The sequence below is a fragment of the Sciurus carolinensis genome, chromosome 12 (genome assembly GCF_902686445.1).
Source record: "Sciurus carolinensis chromosome 12, mSciCar1.2, whole genome shotgun sequence".
In the NCBI taxonomy this organism is placed as follows: Eukaryota; Metazoa; Chordata; class Mammalia; order Rodentia; family Sciuridae; genus Sciurus; species Sciurus carolinensis.
The window spans coordinates 5,037,731-5,059,627 of NC_062224.1; the positions used below are offsets into that span (position 1 = coordinate 5,037,731).

The window sequence follows — 21,897 nt, forward strand, 5'->3', positions numbered from 1 at the left end:
GCCTGGTTATAAGCTTTAGAAGAAGCCAAGTGAGCTGGATGCAGAGTTCAGTGTGAACTCTCACTCCGGTGGAAGTTGGAGGTGCCCTCCATGCATGGTGCTTGTTGCATGAGCTGCACAGACTGGGTGGTAACGCAGGCAGCTGAGCAGGTGCGGGGCTCTGTGAGGAATGCCCGTGAGGGTGATTCACACCAGTGCACTCAGCGCTCTGCCCACCCGCTCTGACTGGTCGGGCTAACGGTAGGGCCAGGAGGAGGGCAGCTTGGCCCAGGCAGAGCTTTCCGGCCTCTTGTGCCAGGTTAGCCTGTTGGAAAAGATTTAGGATTTTCCAAAGAGTGCTCAGACACCGAAAGGAGCAGGTTCCAGGTCTAGGCTGAGACCCCCATGCCGAAAAGAGGTGCCCAGTACCTGGATGCAGTGGCCGACAGGGAAGGTTCTAGGTGAACTAGTGTTTGACAATTTTCAGAGTCAAATTCTGTGTAGAAGAAAACTTGGAAAACATCCGGAAGTGATTTTTAAAAGGCTATGCAGCCATTAAGCATGCCATAGAAAAGTAAAAAGAAAATGGTTTCTGTGCCCATGCTGCTTTCAAGTTTATGTTGTACCCAGATTTTCCCGACTGGCTCCTTCAGTGGTCGGTGTCTGATCACACTGCCTGTCCTCTCTCCCGCCCTCAGGTCTGTGGACATACTGGAGCTGACGGAGCAGGAGGAGCTGCTGAAATTTCACTACCACACGCTGCGGCTGTACTCTGCCGTCTGTGCACTCGGGAACCACCGGGTGGCCCACGCCCTGTGCAGCCACGTGGACGAGCCCCAGCTGCTGTACGCCATCGAGAACAAGTACATGCCCGGGTTGCTGCGCGCTGGCTACTATGACCTGCTGATCGACATCCACCTGAGCTCCTACGCCACGGCCAGGCTCATGATGAACAACGAGTTCATCGTGCCCATGACCGAGGAGACCAAGAGCATCACGCTCTTCCCCGACGAGAACAAGAAGCACGGCCTCCCTGGGATCGGCCTCAGCACCTCCCTCAGACCCCGGATGCAGTTTTCCTCCCCCAGTTTTGTGAGCATCAGTCATGAATGTTACCAGTACAGTCCCGAGTTCCCGCTGGACATCCTCAAGGCCAAAACCATACAGATGCTGACAGAAGCCGTTAAAGAGGGCAGCCTTCACGCCAGGGACCCCGTCGGGGGGACCACTGAATTCCTCTTTGTGCCTCTCATCAAGCTCTTCTACACCTTGCTGATCATGGGCGTCTTTCACAATGAGGACCTGAAGCACATCTTGCAGCTAATCGAGCCCAGCGTGTTCAAGGAAGCTGCCACTCCAGAGGAGGAGGGCCACGCGCTGGAGAAAGAGCTCAGTGCAGAAGACTCGAAGCTGGAGGGAGCGGGCGAGGAAGCGGGCAAGAGGCCCCAGGAAGGCCTGCTCCAGATGAAGCTGCCCGAGCCAGTCAAACTCCAGGTAACCAGAAGAAAGACTCCATGGATTTCAGAATTGCCAGGTGTCATTGAAATTTGCTGGGTGTGCCTCTACGTAGTTCTTCATAAAGCTGACTTACCTCTCATTCTTCTCCCTCTAATGCGTTAGCCTTTTCCTTCTGTCTCTTGTTTCTGCAGCTGTATTTCAGTTTTGTTGGGATACCTGAAATCTGAGTCACTAAACTCCCCTCCCCCCACTTGCCTTCTTGCCCACCTTAGAAGACAAGGTCACCAGGAGATGTGGCCATTCTTTCGTAGCAAACCTTTACCCACCCCCACCCCATCCACTGGGTTGCGAAGGAGTCCACGCTGCCTGTCGTGCACTGATCAAGAAGAGTGAAGGGACTTTTCTTCAGGCCTCTGTAGCTCTCTGGAGTCATGTTTGCTTCCCTGACATGGTTTTCAGCTCATCCCCTTAGTCGGCATCGACTGGAGTCTTATTCTGGCCTATGCACTTGATCCTGAGTGTGGGCCATAGGCTTGAACCCTGCTTCCAGAAGCTCAGACCCTCAGTATTCTGAAGTCGAAGAATGGATTACTCTAAGAAAGAAAATTTGGATTTCTGTTAGAGAGGGGAGGGGTGCTCTCCTGGGGACAGTGACTTTTAGACTGAGGGCAGTTGGAGGAGCTGGAGTTCAGCAGGGCCAGCTGAGGGCATGGCTGGGAGTCTCAGGAGCAGAAGCCCCACAGGTCTGGAGGCACTGGAGGCCAGGGCTGCTGGGAGGGAAGCAGATGTGGGAGAAAGTCCTCTCAGCAGGCTTTCCATTGCGCAGACCTGAGGGGAAGGTGCTCGCTGGGTGAAGGAGGAGATGGACCCTGGGGCAGCCTCAGAGAATGGCAGAGTGGTCATATTGTGGATGGCGGCATGCGGGCCTTGAAGTCCTCTGGGGCACCACCATGTGTTGATGTCCCAGTTGGTACATAGTGTGCAGAGCTGTTCCCCTGAAGGTGGCAGGTGTCCCCAGGCATGTTCCCACCACGTCTGTCAGTTGTGAATCCTTTTGGCTTCCCAGGGGGAAACCCCCACTAACCATCAGGTAAGTGAGCATTCATAATCAATCAACCCACACCGAGCCTGGAGTTCCAGAGTGGCACTCAGCCCTGGCATCAGGACCCCAGACTGCGGTGTCTCTGCTCCGTGACCCTCCGCCTCTGGTTTTAGCTATGGCCTTCCTCCTCCAGCCTCCAAGTCATAGCCCAGTTATGGGAAGCATCCTGTCTGTTGTTTGGGATGGAGGCCTTCCCAGAATGCCCCTTGCCTGCCCCTCCCTCTGTGTCCACTGGCCATACCACCTGTGACAGCAAGGGCTACCTAAAATCAGGATTCTTTCCATGAGGGAGAAGGTGGGCAGCTGAGCGTGCTGAACAGACGGTGACTTAGTCCGTGCCAACTCTTGAAGAATTCTGAGTTACACAGGTGCCTTTTTAACTGTCTCCTCAGATGTGCCTGTTACTCCAATACCTCTGTGACTGCCAGGTCCGCCACCGGATAGAAGCCATTGTAGCCTTTTCAGATGACTTTGTGGCCAAACTCCAAGACAATCAGCGTTTCCGCTATAATGAAGTCATGCAAGCCTTAAACATGTCGGCCGCACTCACCGCCAGGAAAACCAAGGAATTTAGATCACCGCCTCAAGAGCAGGTACTAGCAGGAAGTGCAGAGGCTTCCTTTCCCCTTGGGAGTTAAATGTGCCCAGGATCTGTACGTGGCAAAATTGTGTCATAGTTTGCAAGAGGATTTTTTGTTGTTGTTGTTATGATTTTCTGTTCAAACTAGCTGTTGATTTAATTGGTAGTCTTAATTTTGTCAAAAGTTCTACTTGGTAGTTTAAACAGAAGAGGGGCTTACTGAAAGATATCAGGTGTGCCACAGGCTCTTTAAGAAGCAGGTGTGCCAGAGTCTGAGGCTCTGCAGGTAGTGGCACCATCCAAGCACAGAGGACACTTTGGCTGGCATGGAACCTACTACCAGGAACCTGTGACTGCCAAGAATCCAGGTAAGATGTTTTCCGAGTGGCCCCAGTAGAAGAGCCAAACACCTATCCACCTCGCTTCCTGGAAGCTTGACCACCCTGCTTGTGATTCTTTCTTAGATGACTCACCTCCAAATTCAGGTCTCCATGTATGCTGCAGGATCCGGGGCACGCTCCTGAATCAGAGGGCAGGCTGGTCTGGATTCTCTGCAGTGCACCTTAGGGTGGACTCTTGGTGTGGGAGGTTACCAGGATGGAGTGGGGTTTGCTACAGCACACTGAGGTCAGCCTCTGCATCTTACACCTGCTGTCTCCTCCTGTCCCCAAGAACAGAATGTAATTTCTTTGCGGGAAGAACATGGACTTTTGTTTATTGCTGTAAACAGCATTTATTGAGCAGAGAACAAGTCCATCCTTTCACAGATGCACTGTCTGCTAAATGACTGTTGGGAGACTTCTGCTTCTGGAAAGATGGATTACGTGTGTCTTTCCCTATTCTTCCTTTTAAGTACAACTAAAACCCTGGACAGGGCATCCAAGCAGACTCTGCAGACAGAAGAAGGGCTCCTGGCTTCAAACCTGGGACCCCAGGGCCAACGTGCTGGTGAGTCCCCAGGATTTTCTTTTGCCTTGTCCCTTCTCCATGTGGAACTGAAGAAGCCTCTGACCAAGAAATGCCAATGGACAGAGACAAGAAAGCCCCAATTAAAGCTTGCTCCCTCCTACTGAAGGACCAGGAAAGGGGCAGCTGAGCAAGATGAAAACCTTGCAGATGACAGCTATACCACTGTAGCCAACAGCCACAGAGAAGCTGCCCCCACTCCACCCCCACTCAGCGGGCCAACAGAGTGGGGAGCCCTGATGTCCACTCAGGGCTGTAACGAGGTGCAGTGCTCTGGTGCCTTCCAGGACTGGCGTCCTCACAGGGATAGTGGAGCACCAGGACTCCCAGCCTGCCCTGCAGCAGCAGGGCCCCCTTCTCCAAGTCTTACTGCTGAACAGTGTCAGAGGAAGCCACCTACGGCAGCCGTCAGTGAGACCCAGAGCTCTTGACAGAGTACGCGTGGTGTTCCTCAGATCACAATTAAAGTAGTCATCCCAAGAACCAGAAGCACCTAAATGAAAAAAGACAGTCAACACCAGCTCGGAGATGACAGATGTTAGAGTCACAACAAAGCTTTGAGAGCCGTTATCTCAAGAGTGCTTCAAAATGGGGAAGAAACAACGGGAACTCTCAGCAAAGAAGAACCCAGTGGAAACTTCAGATCTGAAACGTAACAGCCGGCATACAAGCTCACTGAAAGGGCTTAGCAGCGGAAAGGAGAGGGCAGAGGAAAGAGCCAGAGAACTGAGGCAGGACCAGTTGAAATGGCTTCATTTGAGGAAGAGGGAGAAAGCAGAACCTGAGAGGCCAGTGAGGGACAGAGCCCAACACCAAGATGCCGGAGTTGCGGAAGGGCAGAAAAGAGTGGACCACAAAAAATAGCTGAAGATGAGGGATGGAAACTTCCAAATTCACTAAAAGATAGGAACCTGGAGGTTGAAGGAGTTGATTAAACCTTGCCCCGGCAGGAGCAGTCAAAGAATTCTATATCAAGACACGTCACAGTCAAATTTCAGAAAATTCAAGACAGAAGGTCTTGAAAGACCTTCCTACAGTAGGAAAAAGGAGTCTAGTGACAGCGGACTTGTCATTGGGAAGCGTACAGGCCAGCGGAAGGTGTCAGCGCTGTTCTCATGGTCTGGAGGAAAAGCTGTCAGTACAGTTTCCATGTATGAAGACCCTTCGGGAGTGAAGAGAAATGCGGTGGGATTTGACTGCAGAAGACTAAGAGGGTCTGTGATGGAAAGAAGTGACAAATGAAGAAAATCTGGAAAATCAGGAAGAAAGAGCAATGGAAAGTGTTAAGATATGGGTAAAAAAAAATGCACTTTTCTTCTCCTCTGGAATTCTCTGAATTATATTTGGTGGTTGAAGCTGGTTTTCTAAAACTGTCAGATATGGTTCTTGATTTATGTGTAGAAAAATTTTAAGACATAAATGGGGGAGAATAAAGGGACATTAAAGGAGAATTTCTACACTTCAAACTGATGAAATGTTAATATTAGTAGTCTGTATAAATTAGACATAAATAAAAATCCCTGGTAACCTCCAAAAAAGCTATATCAGAGACAACAAACAAAGCAGCAAGTAAAATGATAATCTTAAATCATAGCCTGTTAATAATTATGTGAATATAAATAATGCATACAATTTAAAAGAAATTGGCAGAGTGAGTTTTGAAAGGTCAGTCCAAGTCTATGATAGCTCAGGTAAATCCACTTGAAATATAATGATGTGGATAGGTTGAAAGGAAAATAATGAAAACAGATATAATGTGAAAAATATTAATTAATTAAATGCAAGCAGGGTGGCCATACCATGTAGACCTCAGAGCAAAGAAAGCCGCTGGCGACAGAAACATTATGTGGTGATAAAGGGTCACTCCATCAGGGAGAGAGTGTCATGCACTGAACCTTAGAGCCTCAGAGCAGGTTGAGGCAGAACTGATGGAACTGCAAGGAGAAGGGGCGAGCCCACTCTTACCAATGGGGCCCCAACACCCTTATCATCTGGACAGGAAGAGCAGCCGGGACAACCTCCTCCGGTCAGCTCCTGGGAAGTTGACCTCGTCCGTGGATGTCGACCTTGGTGCAACACTCCACCAGCTACAGAAGCCGCACTCTCAGGGGCCCATATAACATTGGCAGTGATGCACCACCTCCAGGGCTATAAAATAACCTCAATTAAAAAAAAATGGTCTCATTTAGAATATTTTTTTAAATATTTAGAATTTTTTTTTTTTACCATGTCAGAATCAAATTAGAAATCAATAGCAAAAATATTACAGGTTTATCTACGAATCCTTAGAAATGAACAGTACAAGGGACTGGGGAGATAGCTCAGTTGGTAGAGTGCTTGCCTTGCAAGCACAAGGCCCTGGATTTGATCCCCAGCACCGCAAAAAAAAAAAAAAAAAAAAAAAAATGAACAGTACACTTCTAAATAATTGATGGGTCAAGGAGAATGTCTCAAGGAATATTTAAAAATACAGTAAACTGAAAGAAAGTAAGATGTCACAGGAAAACCTGTGACAGCAAACGCAGGACCCAGGGGAGAGATTTGTCACTCAGTGCTTACCTTTGGAAACACATAGATCGGTGATTTAGGTTGTCACCCCAAGAATTTAGAAAACAACAAGTAAAATAAAGCAGTCAGAACCCAGAAAGGCATGAATATAGACCAGGGGCAGAGACAAGAAAGGGCAGAAGTCAGCAAAATTGCAAACCAGACAGTTTTAGAGAAAATGAATCCAAAAACTGATTACTTTTAAAAGATTTAGTAAAATTAACAAACCTTTGAAAAGACCAAAAAAAAAAAAAAAAAAAAAGCGTGGGTCAATAATGAGGCATCACTACAGACCCTGCAACACCAAAAGGATCCTGTGGGATGTTTATGTCACCACAAAAAAGGGACAAGTAGCTGAGGTGACAGATGTGTCGAGTAACTTGATCTGCTCTTTCAAGAAGAGTATAGACATTCATTAAAGCAAACGTATCTCGTATATGTCTATGTTGGTCAAATAATTGTTTTCAAAAGTGGATCATATGGTAATACATACATACATACTGTATTTTGCTTTTCAAAATCACATTCGTAAAATGACAAAGAGATGGAAAACAGATCTGTGGGTGGCAGGAGTGAAGACTGAGGGCAGGTAAGGTGGGGACGTGGGTGTGGTCATGGAAGGGAGGCACTGGGGCCTTTCAGGTGCAGGAATCCTCCTGCGTTTTGGCCTGTCCTTGTTGATGACCTGCTGTGATGCTGTCCTGCAGGCCTGCAAGGCGTGACCGTGGAAGGGATTCTGAGAAAGAGATATGAAACCTTTGTATAATTTTTAAACAATGGCACTTGCATCTACAATTATTTCAGAATAAATTTAACCCAAAAAATCAAGTAAAAATGCTAATGTTTTAAAAGTAAATCATGGGATTGCATCTGACCTGTCTTTCTTTCCTTCATAAGTTTAACATCATGTGTATAAACAAAAACTAATGGAAGAGAGTGCCCCATTTGGCTTCATTTAATCATTAATCTTAGCAATGGTGTTGTTAGCCAGTTAATTATATTTTGATTCTTCCTTCTTTGCAACTGTATCCTCAAAACAAGTTCTTTAAAATAATTAAAAAGTTAAAAAAAAAGTTAAGATAGAAGAAAGAGAGAAATCATCAAAAAGTATAGATGCCAGTAAGAAAATAATGGACTTATGGGAGAATCCTAGTAAATGACCTTTAAGAACTAGCTTGTAGAGCTCTTAGTTAAGGGTTTTAAAGGTGTACAGGAATCTAACTGAGTGTAGGATGGAGAAGGATCGACTCTGCCTGAGTTTTCCAACCTGTGTGGCTTTGGAGGATTTGACTTATTTTTTTGGTATTTGTTGGGTAGAGTAACAAACAGTGACTTACCCCAATTGGCCAGTGGTTTGTGCCCCTTTGGGGGCTGATTTCATACAACTTTGCTGTATCTTTCCCAAATTCACCCTTTCTCCCTTATTCCTTCCCCTTCCTGTTTTCCCTTCCAGATCAATATGCTTCTCAATTTTAAGGATGACAAAAGTGAATGTCCGTGTCCTGAAGAAATTCGTGACCAACTGTTGGATTTCCATGAAGATTTGATGACACACTGTGGTAGGATCTTCTTGGTTTATAATTGCTATTAAACGCACATTTCTAATCCGTACATCCTGGTTCACAAGTATCTCTGTAAGTGGCTGTGTTACAAGTGCCTATAATGGTATTTATTTTGGCAGCATGGCTAACTGTCTGTGGCAAGTCCTAAGGGTCAGAAAAGTTGGAGGCAACCTGAGCTGAGGATGGCTGAGAGCCTCTCTCTCATCTTCTTTTCTTCAGTGCCAGAAAATCAGAAATAGGGCGAGGACTTTAGGCAGGTGCTTCTGGCAGGGAGAGGAGTGTGGAGTTGGTTTAGTTAGTGGCTGTGAAGTTTCTGTTAAAGATGGACAGGTCCTAGAGACCTGCAGTGCATGTGCCTGCAGTTAGCAGCACTGAGCTGTGAACTTCAAGCTTTAAGAGGGTCTGCCTCACGTTAAACATCCTAACAGACAAAACAACAAAAAAGAAGCACAAGGGAGCTTAGCGGTGGTGGATTTATGTCTATGACTTGATTGTGGTAATGACTTCACGGTTGTATACCAGTGACCAAATGGATCCAATTATATACAGTAGGCATGTACCATTTTTGTCTATTAATTTTGCCTTTTTTTTTAAAAGTAAGTAATTTGATGACAAACATTTATAACGTTTATGCCTGTCGAAAGGCCATGGTTCAGGACAGGCCTGGGAAATCCAGCGAGTCTTGAAATGAGGGAGTGCGTCCAGAAGCCCTCCATTGCTGAGTGACAGTAGTTATAATCTGTAAGGAACTTGCTTCCCCCTTCTCTTCTAAGAACTTTAAAAATGGAATTGATTCGTGGGATGCGTAGTTCTTCATTCCTTTATGAAGCGATGTGGATAAGGCCTATGATTCAGGGAAAGAAGATGAATTAATCATTTTTATGTGAGCTATACAGATCTGTAGATGTAGGTCTGAGACGAGGTGCATCTCACATCACCAGTGAGATTATGTTGATCTTATTTAAATGAAGAGAATAAAAACACTGCCATGCATTTTAGTTCATTTTGTGAATGAAAAAACCCCTAGATGACCCCCCTGAAAATTATAGCATGTAGCTACTGTCACCCAAGGCAGCTCTAAAACAGTGGAATCATCACTACAGATAGAAGCATTCCCTGGTTTCAGGCACCAATTGTGCAAGTCACCCAGATATCACTGATGCTGTGGGAGGGACAAGTGGAGGAAGGAAACTGGACCAGGTGGGTTGAGGGGTAGGCAGAGCAGGACCGTTGACCTAGGCGGTTGGCATCCAGAGTCAGAGATGCCAAAGGGTCACCCAAAAAGCAGAACTGATCTTGGCTCCTAAGAGTGTCTTTTTGGTTTCTGCTCAGTTTGTATTTTGTGCCGCTTGTCTGTAGCCCTGAGCTCATGGGAACAGGGGAAAGAGCGAGGAGGAGAGGCTGACAGGTGAATCTTATTTGAGTGCTGGGGGACGAATCTCTTTACTAACACTCAAGAGAGACTTGGACCTTGCTCAAAGCTATGAATGGAAAAGGTTGCAAAGCCCGAGATTATTTCCCCAAATGTATTGTTTTCCAATAAGTTTTCCTTCTCTGCTTTCTCCTCTTTTCTCATGCTAGGAATCGAGCTGGACGAAGATGGGTCTCTGGATGGAAATAGTGACTTAACAATTAGAGGGCGTCTGCTGTCCCTGGTAGAAAAGGTGACATACCTGAAGAAGAAGCAGGCAGAAAAGCCAGTGGAGAGCAACTCCAAGAAGTCCTGTAAGCAGTTGGAAAGGGCGTTGGCTGGCACGGCGACCCGGCCCCTGACGTTCATTCATCCTTTGAATACTTGTCATAGTAGAATAGTCAGGGAGGTCACAAGTTTGCAACTTCCAAGAATCCTGTGCTGACCTCTGTGTCTACAGCTCCCAGGAGCAGATGGCAGCACGGACCTGTGCATAGGGCCGGGTGGAGACGTAGCAGTGCTGTAGGGTGGATGGGCTCCCTAGAGATCTCCACACTTAGGTGTGATCAGAGACCATCAAGAGAGCAATCTAGCCTTCATGTCCACACATTACACAGGCAGGTGATTTCAGTTATTACATCAAGTTAAACATGTGTCTTAAAAGTTAAATATTTATTGACTCTAATTGTATTTGATTCTGAAACATTCACTCAAACAGTGTGCATTTCTGGCTCCTCTGTATCCCGTCAGCCAGGAACAATGGCTGTTACTTCTTGAAACTGGAGAAGCACCCCTGGGCTTTCAGCCTCTCAGGCCCTGGTCCTGAAGGGGTCCCGGAGCAGATCTGAGGGTTCCAGCTGGTATATTATCCCACTTGCAAGATTCCCTTGATTTTAAGATGCAGTATTGGCTTACTAAGGTTTTTTTTTTTTTCCTCTCTCTCTGGAAGAAAGAGGTACTACAGTATATACACTTTTTAAATCTTAACTTATAATGGAAAAACCTTGGTACAGTTCTAAATTTATTCTTTAGTCAGCATGAAATTTGAATCAGATCATCTTCAAAATCAGAGTTCACAGTTTTTTATAAATCACTTTTTGTTGTTAGCAGATTTGTAATCTTAACCTACTAAAATGGCAAAAGGTTTTTAAAATATATGAAAATTTGTTTGCATTTTGTTTTTTGAATAAAATTAGTAGTTTTTAGTTTTCTTATATGATACCCAGGTGCAAGATAAGCAGCTTCTTTAAAAAATCAGCCAATGTATTAATGATGGGTATGGATTAGTCACATCGACCCCACTTAATTCTGACGATTTTATTATTTATTTTATAGAGTTAGAAGCTTCTATTTTAAATGAACTATTTTGCGTGTTACATTGCAAGAAAAATGTGTATGAAACAACTACCCACTTTGATATGATATCATGATCAAATTCTTTTGAAGATTTTTTAAGTGACAAATATTGAATCCAAGTCTACATAAAATAATTCTGTGTGGTCAGGATTGCAAACAACATAACCCAAGAGACAAGTGGGTGAACACGTTCCTCCTGAACGTCAGGGACTGCCTTTGTGAGGGTGTCCATGTCAGACCTTCTAGAAGGAAAACAGTGGAACAAAGGGAGAAAAAGTTCAGGTCCCTTGTATCACTTGCCACATTTTTAATTACTGGTGGACTGCTAGCACTAAGTTTTGGAAACTTAGTTGCAACTTTGAAATGGCTTGTTCAGTTGTAAAAATTTTTTTTAAAGAGAATAGTATTATTTTTGTCCTTACTTGACTACGAGTGATCTTTTTTTTTTTTTTTTTTTTTGTGGTGCTGGAGATTGAACCCAGGTCTACCAACTGAGCTACATCCCCAGCCCCAGGTGATCTTTTTGAAGTGCAGGGAATATTTAAATGAAACTCATCTTCTTTGAAGAATATTCCTAGCCTTTGGGTTCTGGTAGAGAGGTGGCAGCTTGGGGCTGTGGCATATGATGCCGAAATGTCCAAACCGATGTCTTCTCTTCTATTTCCCTTTGAACATCACCCGCAATGGCTCTGCAGCCAGTCTTCAGCAGTTGATCTCTGAGACCATGGTTCGATGGGCCCAGGAGTCGGTCATCGAGGACCCTGAGCTGGTGAGGGCCATGTTCGTGCTGCTGCACCGTCAGTATGATGGCATCGGGGGTCTGGTCCGGGCTCTGCCGAAGACCTACACCATCAACGGCGTCTCTGTGGAGGACACCATAAACCTGCTGGCTTCTCTCGGTCAGATTCGTTCCCTGCTGAGTGTGCGCATGGGCAAGGAGGAGGAGAAGCTTATGATCCGTGGGCTGGGGTGAGTTGTTTAACACAACCACGCTCCGTCTTGTGAGTCTCTTCCTTCTAATTGAAATCCCAACAGCAGCGCAGTGGCTGTGCGGATGTAAATGTACTGTCTGGATGATATGATTGCTTTATTAGGTGGTGGTTTTGTCTAGAGATGATGTTTCTAGGCTAAATAAGAAAGTTGCTCAACAACGAAAGAAGCCCACTTTTATAGCTAGGTGCTGGAGTAGAGTAACATGCAGCAAGCACTACCTTAGAATATATTTTTTAAAAATTCCTCAGTAGTGTGCAGTTGTATATATGTAAACATGGGATGACAAAACCACACTGAAACCTGCGTCAGGGTGGAAACCTCCAGTGGGAAAATGAGCAGGCCCGCGGCATCCCTGAGCCTTGGGAAAGAGGAGAGGGATCCGCTTCTGCCGACTCGGGGGCACCAGCTGTGTGTTTTGTGGGTGGGGGTTGAAGTTACTATCCCATATTTAAGAGTGAGGACAAAAAAAAAGATATTCCAGAATGTTTATTTACAGGCCAACATTGGAAGACCTCCTAAAGTTTTTATCCCAAAGGGTGTCCCTTAGGGGAAGGAACTTGGAATTCAGAGGGAAAGACTGGGACACCAGAGGGTTTGGTGAGCACAGAACTGCTGTCTGTCCGTGTGTACCTGAGCGGTCAAGGACACCTGTGTAGTTTAGGGATGTGAAAATACAATGGTGTCCAAATAATAGCAAAAAATAAAGTACATGTACAGCTATATGAGATTTGTGAGGGAAATACCTAAAGAGGTAAAAAATCTGGACGGTAGAAGTGTCAAAGGTGATTAAAAACACCTAAATATTTCAGCTAAACAAAACAAAACAGGAAACACTAATGTCACATAAATACCAGGCAGAAGAGATAAAGAAAGAAACTACTGACTGAATGAAACAGAACTGAAGAAGCAGTGAAATTGGTCCAGGAAACCTGGAGTAGGCTCTTTGCAGGAGTGTGTGTGTGTGTGTGTGTGTGCAATGAAGTAGAATAACCAGCTTATTTCTTTGACAGAACTCAGAACTCATCCTTAGGGAAGAAAACAAGGGTCTAAAAATGCAGATTGCTCAATACCATTTACCTTCATTTTAAACTGAGAAAGCAAAACTCCATGCTGCCTATGAACCCATAGAGTGTTTACTTTGATGAGGATGGACTGGAAGATTACATCCCAAATTCACCATAATGGTTCCACACTAAGAATAAGCATACTAACAGGACAAAGAGGGACCAGGAGAGTTTGCACACAGAGGCAGCTACAGTCCTCCATGCAGCTGCGTGAGCCTGGGTCTTCACTAATATTAAAATCTAACTGGAGGAGGCCTCTCCTCCTAAGTGATCTTAACCAAAGGAACAGGAAAGTCTTCCAGGAAATGAAGACTGCTATCTTTCTTAAACAAACACACAGAAGTAATACATGCCATTAGTGGTCAGACTTAAAATGATACTGAAACCAAAATTTTACACTAATAAAAATATAAGATTCTAATTTTTGTGGTGTTAGAAATGTTTCACACAAAGGACAACCTCCCTGCTGGGCAGTAGAACCATACATCTACTTAAAACTCAGTAACTAAAATTTATCATATAACAAAGTGGGTAAGTGAGCGATTCAGTTAAGGGCAGCAGGTAAAGGGCTGTCTGTCATTTCAAATGCTGTGTGTTACTCTCTTGCAGCAAATGTCTTCTGGAAAATGCATTGGTTTGATTTCTGATGAAATTGTAAATCAGTAGTTTGTGGTGCAGCTACACTCACTCTTGCTTTTCATGCGCATAGGTAGTTTCTAAAGTCCTACAGGGTCTCGGGACACCGGCCGCTCTTCTCTAAGCCTCTGCTTTCCTTGGCAGGGATATCATGAACAATAAAGTGTTTTACCAGCACCCCAATCTCATGAGGGCCCTCGGGATGCATGAGACGGTGATGGAGGTCATGGTCAACGTCCTCGGAGGTGGGGAATCCAAGGTAAAGGAAAGTCTGATTCTTGGGGTGCTGTTGAACATAATCTAGAGTACCTGGATTCCAGAGAAGTCACCAGAATGAGAACGTCTCAAATCCTCTTTGGAAGACTACTTTTTCAAAAGACACCTTTGGAAAATACTCAGAAACCCTTGAGATTGACGATTGAATGTACTACTAATTTTTTCCTTGATGTCGATAAAAGTTTCTGTCTTATGCTTTATAACTTTTTATCTCCTAAATTACTCTCATTTGGGGGATATTTAGAAATGCCAAAAGTTAATATTATACTAATTTTTTTCTTTAATTTTATACTTTAAGTCCAGTCCTATCACGTTACAAGTCTATGACACAGGCATGTCCTTTAGACCCTGCTGTTGCTTCTGACCCAGATCATGATTGGGTCTATTAAATTTCTGAACCAAATCAGTATTGGGCAGAGATGCTCTGGAACATGTGTATTGTAAAACCAAAAAGTGAACTTCTAAGTGACTAAAATTTAAAACAAAGTTCTTAAAAAGCAAATTGGTAGAGTAATAATAAATAACTTGATATAAATCAATATAATTTTATAATTCCTGTTATGTGCAGTGCATTTCTATATGTAAATTTCAAGATATGTCTTTTACAGCATGGGAACAAGCCCACATTTCCCATGATCCATCTGTTGAGCAGTTGGGCTTATAGAGGTAGTCACAGTATTCTCTCTTAAGGAAGGACCCCAGGGAGCATCTGGGGGAAGGGGAGTGTGTTTGGGGAGGCCCACCGGGCAGGTCTTCCACTCAGTGGGTTCCTCTCAGCAGCAAGTGGTGTGCAAGTCAGGGAGGTGGTGAATCCCCAGATTCTCAGTAATAATAATTAATAATAATAAATTGTAAGCTCATGGCCCACAAATGATGGAGGCAGGAGATGGGTAGCAAAACTCAGATCAGCAGGCTTTCCTTTATTGTGCAGTGAGGTCAAGCGAACAGGCCCCAGAGGGCCCGTTTTCTGGGTATGCAGCTGGCCCTGGGTTACAGAAGGAGTCTTGAGTTTTTATGGTTTCACTAGAGACGGCAGATGTGCAGTTTGGACAGTCAGGGGCTAGTTGTACAGGTTACAACTTTAACTTAGGAAGGTAGTTGTAAAAGGGTTGAAACTCATTGTTATCTGGGGAGATAGGAATCCAGATCCTGAGGGATGAGTACTCAAATCTTGCCCATTGCTTTTCTTTCTCTGGGATCCATTGTCTTCCAGAATTTCAATATTTGCTGTGCCTCCATTTAGGGCTAATTTGCAATGGGGGAAGGTCAAAGTCCAGGACCCAGCATTACAGTATTTGCCTCCTTCCTTCAAGAGGCCTTGGGTTTGGGAAGGGGTAAATGTTTGCTTTTGGTGGAGATGCTGGGGATGAACCTGGGAAGAGATGAAAGTTTGCTTTATTCCCTCAGGGCCTATCGTTATTGGGAAAGGATTCCCGGGAAAGGCTTAATGTTTGGCTAATTTCCCCTCTCCTCGAGTCACACTGTCCCTCCATTTTTCTTGGGGAGCTGTCTTGTAGGAATATTATTTTCTATAATTCTTCAATAATAATAGTAGTAGTAGTAGGAACAATGCAAATAATCCTGTTTTGTGGCTCTAAGTTCTGAACTATGTTTATGTATTTTTCAGAAAGTCTCTCAATATATCCTCTCCCTTTCCTACTTAGAGTATTAGTATCCATATTATCCCAATTTCACTGAACAGAATTGGAGATTGTTTAATTTCCCAGGTAACTACAGCTACTGGTAGTAATCAAGTTGTCCTTTCTGTAGGAAATCACTTTTCCCAAGATGGTGGCCAACTGTTGTCGCTTTCTCTGTTACTTCTGTCGTATAAGTCGGCAGAATCAAAAAGCCATGTTTGATCATCTCAGTTATTTACTGGAGAACAGCAGTGTTGGTCTTGGTAAGTAACTGTATGACTTTTATTTCATCTTTAAGGTAAAATTAGTGTACATCTCATTTGAAAATACAACTTCGTGTTAATATGGCATGCGATCTGAACAGACACTTCTGAAAAGAAGGCGTACACATGATCAACAGGTATATGAAAAAATGTTCAGCCTCACTAATGATCAGCAGAATGCAGATTAAAACCATAGTGAGATATCACCTCACACCTGTCAGAATGACTGTTATAAAAAAGAAAAAAATAACAAGTGTTGGAGAGGATGAGAAGAAAGGGGAACCTGGGTACACTGCTGGAGGAAGTCTGAATTAGGATGGTCTTTATGGAAAATATTTTGGAGGTTCTGCAGAAAGTTAAGATGATTGATACCACATGGTCTAGCATTTTGGCTTCTAGGTATGTGTCCAGTGTAGGGAAGTCATTACGTCGAGGAGATGTCTGCTCTTCTGTGTTCAGGGTAGCCAGGATTCAGCCCCCATGTTCATCAGCAGATGAGCGGGTAAAGGGATGTAGGCATGCCCTCCTTAAACAGAAGGAATCCTCTGAGAGTGACAGTGGATGAACCTGGAGAATTTCATTATGGTAAATGAAAAAAGCCAGGCACTGGAGGGTCAGTGGCCTATCATCTCACTTACATGTGGATTCTGAACAAGCTCAGCTCATAGAAGCAGAGAGTAGAATGCTCGTCACCAGGGCGTGAGGAGGAGTGGGGAGATGTTGGACAGAGGCCGCGTTTCACCTAGTAGGTGAGATCTGGGTGCAGCACTGTGACTGTGGTTAGTAACAATGTGTTGTGATCTCGAAAGTCATTAAGGGAGCAGATTTTAAATATTCTCATCCTGAAGATTGATAAGTATCTGAAGGGAGGCATATTTTAACTAGTCCAATTGAGTCATTCCACATGCATACATATTTCAAAACATTGTGCACAATAAATTACATAATTTTATCTGTTGAAAATAAATGTAAAAAAAAACTTTGTAGCTTGTTTGAGATGAGTGCATTCTGTATACAAATTAAAATGTAAAAGTTAGTGTGTTTTTGTGTGGAATTCATAGTTACAGCACAATCCAGGTTTTATTTCACCTTCGTTTGCATTAGCCTCGCCAGCGATGAGAGGTTCAACGCCGCTGGACGTGGCCGCAGCCTCGGTGATGGATAACAACGAGCTTGCTCTTGCCCTGCGGGAGCCGGATCTGGAAAAGGTGAGTCACGTCCCTGCCCGAGGGTCTGTGGGAATGGGCTGTGCACAGCTCTTTCTCAGGACTGCTTGCATGCGAATGACCATGTTATAGCTCTAGTCGGGTTATGGTATGGTATTGTTATATAATGTGTCTTGCATTTTAATCCTACTGCGCGTTATTTTATATGGTCAGTTACAAAGATCAAAAAGTTCCAGATGAGGTATCTCCTCTGATGTCCAGTGTTTTCTATGAGCAGGAATCACCTTCATCTGTGTTCTTGGATGTTTCTGTCTTTTCATGGTGTCTGCTGTGACTTTTGCCTGCATGACAGTTTCGGTTTTTAAAAGGTTGTTTAAACGTGCCGTGCGGACTTGTGACTGCAGCTTGCATTTGTGTATTCCAGCTGGAGGCATCAGCCTTGCACTCTGACCATGCGCTCTAAGCGTGTTTAGCCATAGGTTTGCTGACCAGAGTGTAGAGAACTGTCCCCCGAGTGCCCTTGCAGTGGTATCCCACGTGGTCACCTTCTCCTTCCCTGGGCCCCCTAGACTCTGTTCGTATCTTTGCAGCCAAAGGGTTCTACGTAAAAGGATCACAGTGTGCCCTGCCCAGGACGCTCGGAAGACTTCCTCTGTCCCTCCAAGTAAACCCACAGATGTCACCCCCACTCCTCTCCGGTCCAGCCCCGCCCTGCAGTGTGACGTGCCCTGCCACTATCCCTGCTGCCCTCTCTGCTCCTTGTGGCTGGTGTGCCCTGTCTCCTGGCCTTCTCGCTTGCTGTTCTGTACTCTGTGTGCTGTATCCTCACCCCAGGGACCTGTGGCTCTTTTCCAGACGTCCTTCCAGCTACGGCTTCAATGTCACCTTTTTGATCAGCTCCTCCATGTCCCTGCTTCTTAAGTTGAGATCTCTGTCCCCTTCCTGCCCCCTTGCTACTTTATCTCCACCACTGAAAACATATTTGTATATTCCATACTTACATACATACACACACATATATATGTAAATGCACATTTTCATTTGATTTGCATTTATAGGAATACTTACATTTTATGTATATACAGTTTTCTTTTTTTTTTTTTTTTTTGGTACTGGGATTGAGACCAGGGTTGTTTAACCACTGAACTATATCTGTAGCCCTTTTTATATTTTATTTTGAGACAGGGTCTTGCTAAGTTGCTTAGGACCTCGCTAAGTTGCTGAGGCTGGCTTTGAACTCAGAATCCTGCTGCCTCAGCCTCCCAAGCTGCTGGGATTACAGGCATGTGCCACCACGCCTGGCATTAAAGTTTGCTCACACGGACTATGACAGCTCTGACATTATTAGCAGATGTAATCTTAGGGGACCACAGATGTGTCCATGGTCTGTTGTTGACCAAAACATCGTTATGCAGCACATGACTGTAGTTTAAAATCTCTATGTTAATGTATTTTTAAAATGTCCTCAGGATTTTTTAAATCACACCATCAGGCCTGTGAGGTCTGAGAGGTTTTCCTCTGTCGTTAACTCTGCCTACACAGGTGGCACTAGTGTGCAGCCTTTGCATGAAGGAGCACGCTCCCTCTCCCCAGATTCTCCTGATGCACCTATCCAGGATCCTGGAGCTTTGCATCTCTGAGCCACCTCAGGAGACTTCGCTCCTGTAGATCACTTGAAATATCCTCTCTACACTCATTAAAGTGGATAATATAAAAAAGTTGGGTGATACCAAATGTAGAGAAGGATGTGGGCAGTTAATCCCCATTCTGGTGTTGATTTGAAAAGCAGCTGAGAGGTTTGTCAGTTTAAACATTTACCCACCATAAACCATCCAGCCTTTCCACTCCTAGGAATCCAGTCACTAGAAAGGAAAATAGATGTCCACACACAAAACTTGGACAAGAGTGTTTGTAGCTGTTTTATTCACCCTGGCCCCAAATTGCAAGCAGCAGAGCTGTCCACCAGTGTATAAATTGACAAAACAGTGACTCCCCAGCAGTAACACCTCCACATGTTGATACATATTTTTAGCTGTATTAATTGTTTCTTTTCAAAACCAGTTTACCCTCGGCTATACATAACTCTCTATGTCAAATGGCTTCTCTACAGTGTGTTACTGTTGATGTTGACTTCTTTGGGGATTTCTTTTAAAACCAAATCTCTTATGAAATATTGTAAAGGGACCAACATTCATGTAAAAACAAAATATTTTTAAAGGAAAAGCTAGGCAGAAATTTTGGATGCACTAATTTCAACAGTGTTGAAAATTAGGTTGCATATAGGTGGAGCATCCCTTACCTAAAATGCTTGGAACTGGAAGTGTTTCAGACCTTGGGGTTGTGGGGTTATGGGATGTTCGCATATCCATAATGAGATGTCCGGGAAGGGACCCAAGTGTAAACACCTTGTTCACGTAGCCTGGAGGGGATTTGTATCCTTTTGCATCTTCATTCTGTCATATGAGGTCAGTTATGAACTTTCCATTTGTTGCATCATGTTGATACTCAAAGTATCAACTTGTCTCACAAGTTTTTCTAGACCCTGAAACAGTACCTGAAATGCATAAGTAGCTTGCTCCCAGCGAGGAGTCCTGAGAGCAGTACCATTCTGATCTGAAGAATCTGAGGATGTTTGACTCTGTGTCTGGGTTTTCCCTCCTTCTCTCTGTGTCTCCTCACAACCAACCCCACATTAACTTATGCATCATTTTGCAAATAAGCCACCTCTTTAAAAGATCTGTGCATTTTAGACACATCTTTCCGTATCTTGGGTTTTGTTTTTATATTAGACATTTTAAAGCTTATGAAATATACCTGTTGGAAGTCAGGGTCGCAAATGATGTGAAGTGTAAGAATCCGGTTCTTCCATAGAGTAGGTTCCTAAATTATTTATGAGTGCACTTTATTATAGTTAAATATTTCTTAAGTCTAAGACTTTGCTGATGGGATTCATGTGGATATCACGAGATTAAAAAGATTTTGCAGAGCCGCATTGGTGGAAGCCCTCCTCTGAGGGTGTCGCGTGCTCTGCCCAGCGGAAGTTCTAATGCTTCCATCCGGAGGGCAACCTCTGCCTGATGCCTGGCTTCTAGGTTGTGCGCTACTTGGCTGGCTGTGGCCTGCAGAGCTGCCAGATGCTGGTGTCTAAGGGCTATCCGGACATCGGGTGGAACCCAGTGGAAGGAGAGAGATACCTCGACTTCCTCAGATTTGCTGTCTTCTGCAACGGTAGGACCAGGCTGCTGGAGATCTTCTTTGACCATTACTAAAAGTGCATGAATTCATCCTAGCATTTTCATGAAAAAAGGGGCTATTAGTAAAGAAATTGTGTATTATCAGTAGGGTTTTCACATAATCATTTATTAAACAAAATTTGCACAGAGAATGCTTTCATTATTTAAATTAAAATCTTAGGTACCCAATTTCTTATATAAATTTAAATTGGGTTCTAATAATTAGGATTAAGATATCTTTTCCCATAATATATCAATGAGGTTGAGTAGTTTGTGTCTCTATAATACTTTTCTTAAGTAATCTTAACTATTAAGTGAAGAAAAGAAATTGTGCTTTGCATAAATAAAGTTAGTAATTAGGGTTAAGTTTTGGCTTTGCTAGTACATTTTTGAGTTTAACATTGCTTTTTTAAAAAAAATATTGTTTTAGTTGGCAGTGGACCTTTATTTTATTTATTTATTTATATGTGGGACTGAGAATCGAACCAAGTGTCTCACACATGCTAGGCGAGCGCCCTGCCGCTGAGCCACAACCCCAGCCCCTAACTTATGGCTTTGAATAAGAAATGATTGTTTTGAGATTTATTTGCTCTGAGCGTCTACGTAACTCATCATTGTTTATGTTCCTCTTCTGACTTCAGGGGAGAGTGTGGAAGAAAATGCAAACGTTGTGGTGAGATTGCTCATCCGGAGGCCTGAGTGCTTCGGTCCTGCTTTGAGAGGGGAAGGTGGGAATGGTCTTCTTGCAGCCATGGAAGAAGCCATAAAAATAGCTGAGGATCCTTCCCGAGACGGCCCCTCTCCAACGAGCGGATCCAGCAAAACCCTGTAAGTCTCATATATACCCTCACATGTACTTGGTGAAGTTTATAAAATATACTTGGCATTCTATAGATTGCAGTATCATTTCTGGTACTGATGGATTCTCCCCTTGAAAATAAAATGTGCTCTATAGGTAGAAATAGATGGGGTTTACTGCTGGACTAGGTGGAATGAGTGGAGATTGCTGGGGAGACTGGATTTAGTGGAGCAGCTCCTGCTATAGGGGATGGATCATGCATTCTGCAGATGTTCCTGGGAAGCTGGGTGGGGTTGCTACACGTAATGGGAGGTGAGCCTGCAGGACTGGCCTGGGGTTCGGTGACAAGGTAATTCAAATGAGTTCTTATGATGCTGGCAGGAACAAAAAGACCTTTAGCAAGAGAGTGGGGACTGGACCAAAGGGATATGGTGGTCAAGGGAGAAGATGTCACTCTAATGAGTGGAATGCTTATCAAGGTATTGGAGGCAGTGGGGAGGTGATCCCTATCTTATATTTCTCCCCATTAGACCTTACCAACCCTTGATTCCAGGATGGAGGGAGGTAATCCAGGCATGCTGTTTATCTGTGCCTTGATGTTTTTACATTGTGGAGGTGAATGTCCTCCTTGGGACATTCAGGTACCACTCTGCTAGCCCCCCTGGTGAAGACAGAACACCTGGCTCACTGGGGCAGATTTTCCAGCAGAGGCGTGGTGGAGTGCATCAGTTCTGCAAGCCCATATCCTTCCACATGTAGACCGAGCAAGCTGTTCTGTTCACACCGCAGCTGAATTTCCAGACTACAACCTTCCAAGAACAGGAAGGAGCCCCCTACCCCGACACCAGGCTACCTGTGTATCAGCC

General features: G+C 44.3%; 1 protein-coding gene across 6 annotated transcripts in view; it reads left to right on the top strand.

The window, feature by feature from the left end:
• Ryr2 (ryanodine receptor 2) overlaps positions 1–21,897 on the top strand; it is a 605,596-nt gene that overhangs the window by 416,441 nt on the left and 167,258 nt on the right. For all 6 annotated transcript variants that reach the window (XM_047520965.1, XM_047520967.1, XM_047520968.1 and 3 more), the window contains exons 37-46: positions 678–1,473; positions 2,932–3,132; positions 8,086–8,191; positions 9,776–9,919; positions 11,657–11,930; positions 13,799–13,913; positions 15,701–15,833; positions 16,938–17,041; positions 20,092–20,227; positions 20,874–21,060. In XM_047520965.1, coding sequence (XP_047376921.1) covers positions 678–1,473; positions 2,932–3,132; positions 8,086–8,191; positions 9,776–9,919; positions 11,657–11,930; positions 13,799–13,913; positions 15,701–15,833; positions 16,938–17,041; positions 20,092–20,227; positions 20,874–21,060 — 2,196 coding nt within the window. The remainder of the gene's footprint in view (positions 1–677; positions 1,474–2,931; positions 3,133–8,085; positions 8,192–9,775; positions 9,920–11,656; positions 11,931–13,798; positions 13,914–15,700; positions 15,834–16,937; positions 17,042–20,091; positions 20,228–20,873; positions 21,061–21,897) is intronic.